General features: G+C 61.0%; 1 protein-coding gene across 1 annotated transcript in view; it reads left to right on the top strand.

Moving 5' to 3' along the window:
• Window positions 1–841: 841 nt before the first annotated feature.
• PHF23 (PHD finger protein 23) overlaps window positions 842–7,795 on the top strand; it is a 20,863-nt gene continuing 13,909 nt past the window's right edge. The window contains exons 1-5 of the mRNA XM_026660339.2: window positions 842–1,084; window positions 2,453–2,519; window positions 3,069–3,187; window positions 3,802–3,873; window positions 7,363–7,479. Coding sequence (XP_026516124.1) covers window positions 851–1,084; window positions 2,453–2,519; window positions 3,069–3,187; window positions 3,802–3,873; window positions 7,363–7,479 — 609 coding nt within the window. The 5' untranslated portion in view covers window positions 842–850. The remainder of the gene's footprint in view (window positions 1,085–2,452; window positions 2,520–3,068; window positions 3,188–3,801; window positions 3,874–7,362; window positions 7,480–7,795) is intronic.

Raw genomic sequence — 7,795 nt, 5'->3', positions numbered from 1 at the left:
GTCCCCGGGGCGGGGAGCTGGGACCCAGGCGTCCGGGCTCCGTCCCCAGGACGGGGTGGCATACCTAAGCCTTGCTCTGCTTTTGTCTTCTGTCTTGGGACACCTGCTCGTGGGAGGGTTAATATGCTCAAAATACTGCCCAGTGCCAACCCCAGACGCCGCCTCTGGGCAGGTGATGGGCAGGCCCGTGCCGTGTGCCCGTGCCCGGCCTGGTGGCTGCTGATTCTCCTCTTGGGGTGGCCAGGCGCAGGTTGGGGGCTGGCCTTAGTCCTGATTTTAACCTGAGGGGGCCCCCCGCACTCCCGGGGCTGTCTTGGCTGGGAGTGGCGTGAGAGCCCGATTGTCGTGTTTCCCCGAGCCGCTAACCCCCCTGCCAGCCCTCCGGCACCTTCCCATGGTTCCCTGGGCACATCTAGGACAGCCGCGCTCTCCCACAATGCACTGGGCTCATAGAGCGCCTCAGTGCAGAGCATCCTGGGAGTCCTAGCGCCCGCGTGGAGGCGGGGTCGTGCAGCATGGACTCTCCCTTTGTGCCGGGGAGCTACACGGCTCGATCGGGAGGACCCCTCTGGGCTGGGTGCTATGGAGGGGACCCCCATCTCAGCCCGTTGTCAATCAGAGCTGGTGCCCCCTAGAGGGGAAAGGCCCCGTGCCCCATTCTCTGCCTCCCTGACCCAGCCAGTCCCTGCCTTGTGGCCGGATAGGAGCTGGCGCCCCCTAGAGGGGGCAGGCCACGTGCCCCATTCCCTGGGCCAGGGATTGTGCTGGGGGAGGGGGGGAAGTCCTTTGGGACACCCTCCCCCCGCCGTTTCCTTCCCCGAGGGTTCCTGATCTGCTGCCGCCTCTCCCCATGGTCTCAGGCCTTGCCAGATCAGATCCCCGCCAGCCCACGGATCGGATCAGCTGGGGTGAAGCAGCTGGGAAGCTAATTCTGGGAGGAGGCCCTCTCGGCTGGCCCGGGAGTCACGTCCTGGTGCCCCTGGGGCCGGCGCCAGACCCGTGGGGCGGGGGAATCCGTGCCCTTGCCAAGGGACGACAGGTGCCGGGGGCTGTGACCCGGGCGCGGTTTGAGACTGGGAAGCAGGTGGGTGGTTAAAATAGAGTGTGGGGGGGTGTGAATCAGGGGGTTAGCCTATGGCAAATCTAATCCGGGCTTCTCCAGTGCAGGCAGGTGCCATGGCATGTGATAGGGCAGGGGGCCAAAAAGGCAGGGCAGAGGGAGGGGAGGGGGGGCTGGTGGGTTAGAGCAGAGGGGGCTGGGAGCCAGGACTCCTGAGTTCTCTCCCCGGCTCCGGGAGGGGAGTGGGGACTAGTGGGTTTGCGAAGGGGGGGCTGGGAGCAAGGACTCCTGGGTTCTCTCCCCGGCTCTGGGGGGCGAGTGGGGGCTGGAGGGTTAGAGCAGGGGGGGCTGGGAGCCAGGACTCCTGGATTCTCTCCCCGGCTCTGGGAGAGGAGTGGGGGCTGGTGGGTTAGAGCAGGGGGGGCTGGGAGCCAGGACTCCTGGGTTCTCTCCCCAGATATAAGAAGGCAGTCTGGACTCCTGCTGCTAGAAAACACCATTGCCCTTTTTTGACAGGGGGGCGAGAACAGAACTGGCGTCTCCCCTTCCTCCCGCTTCATCCCCAGAGCTGATGGGGCAGGAGGGCCTGTTACAATCCCCATCGCCAGCCTGGCCCCTGTGCTCCCTCGTCAGTTTCGTGGTCAGTTTTGCTTTCAGGGCTGTTCAGTTCCTGATTGGAGTGGGGGTCTTAAAAATCCCCTTGAGTTAGACCCAGACCTCGGGGGAACCGTGTGATCCCAGGGGTGGGTTTGTAAAGGGAAAGGAAGGGTGGGTGGCGGGGGAAGGGCTGCTCTCCTTTGGGAGCAGGGTGAATGGTTTTTGCTCGGCTTTGACTGGGTTCGGGGACGAGCGTGGGGCTGGGTTTTTACATGGTGGGGGGCGTTCCCTGCCCTCGCCGTCTCCCTGGACCAGATTATTTTCCCTGTCTCACAGGTGGGGAAACTGAGGTGTTCTGTCAGGGTTGGCGAGTCAACCCAGGAGTCCTGGCTCTCAGCCCCCGCCCTCCCCCCCCCCCCCCCCCCCCCCCCCCCCGCTCTAACAACCAGACCCTACTCCCGTCCCAGAGCTGGGCAGAGAGCCCAGGAGTCCTGGCTCCCAGCCCCCCGCTCTACCCCATTATTGGGTGTGGGGGGGGGTCACACTGAGCCCCTGGCGTGGCGGGGCACAGAGCATGTGGAATGAGTGGAGGAGGGGGAAGAAATGGAGGGATAAGGGGGGGTCCCTCAAGTAGAAGGAGGGATCAACACATGGAGCTTCTGGGAGGCCCCCTGAACATAGGTCATTACAGAGGCATCCCCGTGCATGTGTGTGTGAGTGAGAGAGAGTGGGGGTGTTAAGAGCCGGGCTCTCCTCCCGGCTATGACAGCCCGTCCCGCTCTGCTCTCGCGGCAGGTGATCCAGTACCAGACGGTGCGCTATGACGTGCTCCCTCTCTCCCCGGCCGCACGCAACCGGCTCAGTAAGTATCCCCCTCCCTCGGCTCCCAGCCCCCCCCCCCCCCCCCCCCCGTCTCTAACCGCTCTCCTCCCAGAGCCGGGGAGAGAACCCAGGAGTCCTGGCTCCCAGCCCCCCCCTGCTCTAACCCACCAGTCCCCACTCCCCTCCCAGAGCCGGGGAGAGAACCCAGGAGTCCTGGCTCCCAGCCCCCCCTGCTCTAACACAGCAGACCCCACTCTCCTCCCAGAGTCGGGGAGAGAACCCAGGAGTCCTGGCTCCCAGCCCCCCCTGCTCTAACACAGCAGACCCCGCTTCCTTCCCAGAGCTGGGGAGCAGAAGGGACTCCCAAGATTTTCTGGGTTAAGAGGGGGTGTCTCCCCAGGAGCAGCAAAGGGGTGGGGGTTGCATCTAAACCATACAGCAGGTAGGTCCGACAGGGGGTCCCTGCCATGGGCCAGCATGCGGGGTGGGGGGCTGGATGCCGGTTACTCAGGGCTGACTGGGATTGGGGCTGGGGGAGGGGTTTGGGGGCCGCGACTGACGGCTCCCTGTCCCCCCCCCCCCCCCCCCCCCCAGGTGAAGCGGAAGGTCCTCGTGCTGGACCTGGACGAGACGTTGATCCACTCCCACCACGATGGGGTGATGCGACCCACGGTGCGTCCCGGGACCCCTCCCGACTTCATCCTCAAGGTGAGACGGGGGCCGGGCGCCGAGGAGTGAACTGGCGGGAGAGGGGAGATTGCCTGTGTGTCGGTGTGTGGGGGGTTCTGCCCTCCAGAACTGTGCAACCCCCAGGTAAATTATGTAGGTCCTACACCCATCCCCCGCCTCGGCCATATCCTTCACCAGCTTAGCTCCCTATGGGGAGAGGACAGACACAAGGGGAACTGCCTTTGTGTGGGGATTATACACTATCTAGGGCCTGTCCCCTCTAGGGGGCGCCGGCTCCCATCTGGCCCTAGGGCAGGGACTGGCTGGCTCAGGGGGGTGGGGAATGGGACACAGGGCCTGTCCCCTCTAGGGGATGCCGGATCCCACCCGGCCCTAGGGCAGGGACTGGCTGGCTCAGGGGGGTGGGGAATGGGACACAGGGCCTGTCCCCTCTAGGGGGCACCGGCTCCCATCCAGCTCTAGGGCAGGGACTGGCTGGCTCAGGGGGGTGGGGAATGGGGCAGGGGCCTGTCCCCTCTAGGGGTAACTCTGGCAGAGAGGGGGCGGGGAGGGGCGGTGCCAGTGACGGGCAGACCCAGGGTCTTGGCCTCCGCCCAGCCCCCTGCTTTACCCGTCTCCTCTCCGGTCTCCAGGTTGTGATAGACAAACACCCCGTCCGCTTTTTTGTACATAAGAGGCCGCACGTGGATTTTTTCCTAGAAGTGGTAAGTGGGGCCCCCCGTCGTGTCCTGCTTTCTTCCAGGGTGGGGGTCCTGTATCCGAACCCACCTCAGACCGGATCATGCAGGGATGCCCCCCATCTCCTCCCCAGCCACCCCGCTATTCTCCACAACCCCCCAATGAGATTCGGCTGGCGCGACACCCAGCTCTGATGCTGACTCCCTTCCCGCAAACCCACTTGACTACAGAGCCAGGGAGAGACCCCAGGAGTCCTGGCTCCCAGCCCCCCCTCTCCTTCCAGAACCAGGGAGAGAACCCAGGAGTCCTGGCTCCCAGCCCCCCCTGCTCTAGCCACCAGCCCCCACTCCCCTCCCAGCGCCGGGGAGAGAACCCAGGAGTCCTGGCTCCCAGCCCCCCCTGCTCTAACCCACCAGCCCCCACTCCCCTCCCAGAGCTGGGGAGAGAACCCAGGAGTCCTGGCTCCCAGCCCCCCCTGCTCTAACCCACCAGCCCCCACTCCCCTCCCAGAGCCGGGGAGAGAACCCAGGAGTCCTGGCTCCCAGCCCCCCCCCTGCTCTCAGCACTAGACCCCACTCCCCGCCCAGAGCCGGGAGACCTTAGTAGCAGTTAGCCAAGGGATAGGAGGGAATCGCTCCAGTTGCTGGGGTCTGTACGCTCCCCCTGAAGCTCTGGGAGAGGATCTGGGGCTAGACGGACTGTTGGTTTGAGCCATTAGGGCAGCTTCTGTGTTTTTAAACGCACCATGCCTCGGTTTCCCCTCTGCAGCAAAAGTGCCCCTGCGCTCAAGTCGCTCTGACAGAGCGGGAGTTTGTTGTGATTGGCGCGGGATGGGGGCGGTACTTGTGTACAGAGTTCCGCCTCTTGCGGCGGGAACAGACCACGCCCGGCTCACTCGCTCCCAGCCCTCAGCGTGCAAAGTCTGACACGGCTCCTTGCCGAGCGCTCTCCTAGCCCCGCGCTCAGGGCAGCCCCTGCACATTCTCCACCCCGGAGAGATGCCTCTTGTCCTGTCCGGCTCCATAATTGGTTCGTCGCATCGCTTCTCCATCAATCCATGGGACGCCCACGTTTTGAATGCCGTGGGCAGATGTGGCCGCCCTGTCTCCAGAAAGATCGATTGGGATTGGAAAAGGTTCAGAAAAGGGCAACAAACATGATTCGGGGTCTGGGTGTGAGGAGAGATTAACAAGACTGGGACTTTTTAGCTTGGAAAAGGGACGGCTAAGGAGGGATATGGGAGCGGTCGATAAAATCGTGACAGGTGTGGAGAAGATACGGAAGTGTTGTTTATTATAAGACAAGAACTAGGGGTCACCAAATGAAATCAGCAGGTTGAAAATGAACAAAGGGAAGTATTTCTTCACACAACGCACAGTCCACCTGGGGAATTCCTTGCCACTGGATGTTGTGAAGGCCAAGACGAGAACAGGGTTCAAAAAAGAACTAGATAAATTTGTGGAGGACGGGTTGTCACGGAGTTTGCAGGAGACAAGGCCCTGAAGCCCCGACTTCCTGCAATTCACCGGGACTCTCAACCAGCTAGTAAAACAGAAGGCTTATTTAGACGACAGGAACACGGTCCAAGACAGGTCTTGCAGGTACAGACAACAGGACCCCCTCAGTCAGGTCCATCTTGGGTAGGGTGACCAGACAGCAAATGTGAAAAATCAGGACAGGAGGTGGGGGGTAATAGGAGCCTATATAAGAAAAAGACCCAAAAATCAGGATTGTCCCTATAAAATCGGGACATCTGGTCACCCTAACCTTGGTGGGCCAGGGGAGGCGAGGAAGTCTGTCTGGGCTCCCCTCCATTTCCACAGCCAGCTCAAAGCTGAAACGCTCCAGCCCCTCCTCTGCCTTTGTCTCTGTCTCTTTCCTGGGCCAGGAGGTCACCTGATCTCTTTGTTCTCCAACACCTTCACTTGGCACCTTTGCAGAGGAGGGGCCCAGGCCATCAGTAGACAGGGCGTCACAGGATCACACTGGGTCCCTAGGGTTCTGCAACAATCACCCCCCCCGACACTCGAGAACTGCATAGGGGAAACTGAGGCACCCACACAGCACTCAGAGAAAACATTAAGAACATTCCCACTTGGTCACATAGGCGGCTATTAGCCAGGCTGGGCAGGAAAGGTGTCCCTAGCCTCTGTTTGCCAGGAGCTGGGAATGGGCGACAGCGGGTGGATCACTTGATTCCCTGTTCTGGTCATTCCCTCTGGGGCACCTGGCATTGGCCGCCGTCGGATGACGGGAGACTAGGCTGGATGGATCTTTGGTCTGACCCAGTCTGGCTGTTCAAATATCGTTCCGTCAACGAGAAAACAACCATACAAGTTTATTAGCTGGAGAGAGGTCGATTTTTCAGCGATAAAGGCATAAAAGGTGGGCGTTGGTTACAAAGCTAAACACGCAGTCGAAACCCTAAACGTTACGAAGGCTTAGTACGATTTCAAGGAAACAGCTTTTCTCACCTCCCCAGACATTGCAGGTCTCAGTACAGAAAACTGACGGGTTAACCACACACCTCGTTCGGAACCGGAAGTAGGCAATCAGCCAGCAGTAGAGATGACATAGTGAAGTTTCCAAGCTGTATTAAGTTAACGTTCAGTTGTAAACTTATGCAATGTTTCGTTCAGCGGTACGAACGGTTCAGAGTTACAAACAACCACCCTTCCCGAGGGATTTGTAATTCCGAGGCTCTACCGTCGCTAATGGTTGTCTAACACCTGTGGTCAGTCCTCTCTTGACAAGGGAGGTAAAGCACTGGAATGCGTTACCTAGGGAGGTGGTGGAATCTCCTTCCTTGGAGGTTTTTAAGGTCAGGCTTGACGAAGCCCTGGCTGGGATGATTTAGTTGGGAATTGGTCCTGCTTTGAGCAGGGGGTTGGACTAGATACCTCCTGAGGTCCCTTCCAACCCTGATATTCTATGATTCTAAGGAGGAGCTAGTCTGTGGGTGTTTCCCCAACTCGCAATGTGTTTCAGTAACAGACACGCAGTAAAATCTCATCATGCCTTAGGCAGTGTTGGGGTGCACATTTGAACAGGACGGTGATAGTCAGCAGATTATGGCTTTTCAAGTGATACCGTAGTCTGTCGCTGGGTGCTGTGTGGGGGGCTGCGTGCGCAGGTAGACGGGTCCTTCCCCGAAGAGATCAGTCTAGACCAAACATGGGAGAGGAAACTGAGGCACAGAGGGGAAGGGACTTGCCCAAGCAGGCCGGTGGCAGAGCCAAGGGATGGAACCCAGGAGTCCTGGCTCCCAGCCCTCCTTGCTCTAAGCCAGCAGCCCCCACTCCCCTCCCAGAGCCGAGGAGAGAACCCAGGAGTCCTGGCTCCCAGGCCCCCTTCCGCTAACCCACTGCCATGACCATGCATGCGTGTGTGCCCAAAGACACTGCCATCCCCCCGCTCTCTTGGGGGCCAATGGGGTCTCTGGCTGGCAGCCGCCCCTCGCTGGGAGGAGGTGGAGGTCTCTGTCCCACAATGGTTTTCTCTCCCCCCCCGCCCAGGTGAGCCAGTGGTACGAGCTGGTGGTGTTCACGGCCAGCATGGAGATCTACGGCTCCGCGGTGGCTGACAAGCTGGACAACAACCGGAGTATCCTCAAGAGAAGGTATTACCGGCAGGTGAGTGCGGGGCGGGGCGTGGGGCAGGGTGGGGGGGGAGTGGGATTGCGAAAGGTGGCAGGGGAGAGAGGATGGGGAAGGAGGGGCGGGGCTTGGGGTCTGGGGTAGGGTTTAGAGGGAGCTGGGGTGTGGCTTTGTAGAGCAGGGGGGTTTTGGGGGGCTGGGGCGGAGCTTAGAGGGAGCTGGGGGAGGGGCTTTGGCTAGATGAGCTGGTGGGTGATAGACTGGGAGCTCAGGAGAAGGGGGCAGGGCTTCAGCTGCTGGGAGGGAGCAGCCAATCGCCTGCTGGGTGGCAGCTGGGGTGCCCCCGTGTCTC

This window comes from Terrapene carolina, unplaced genomic scaffold, assembly GCF_002925995.2.
Source record: "Terrapene carolina triunguis isolate 2854851 unplaced genomic scaffold, T_m_triunguis-2.0 Scaffold751, whole genome shotgun sequence".
Taxonomy (NCBI): Eukaryota; Metazoa; Chordata; order Testudines; family Emydidae; genus Terrapene; species Terrapene triunguis.
This window is presented reverse-complemented; position numbering and strand designations above follow the sequence as displayed.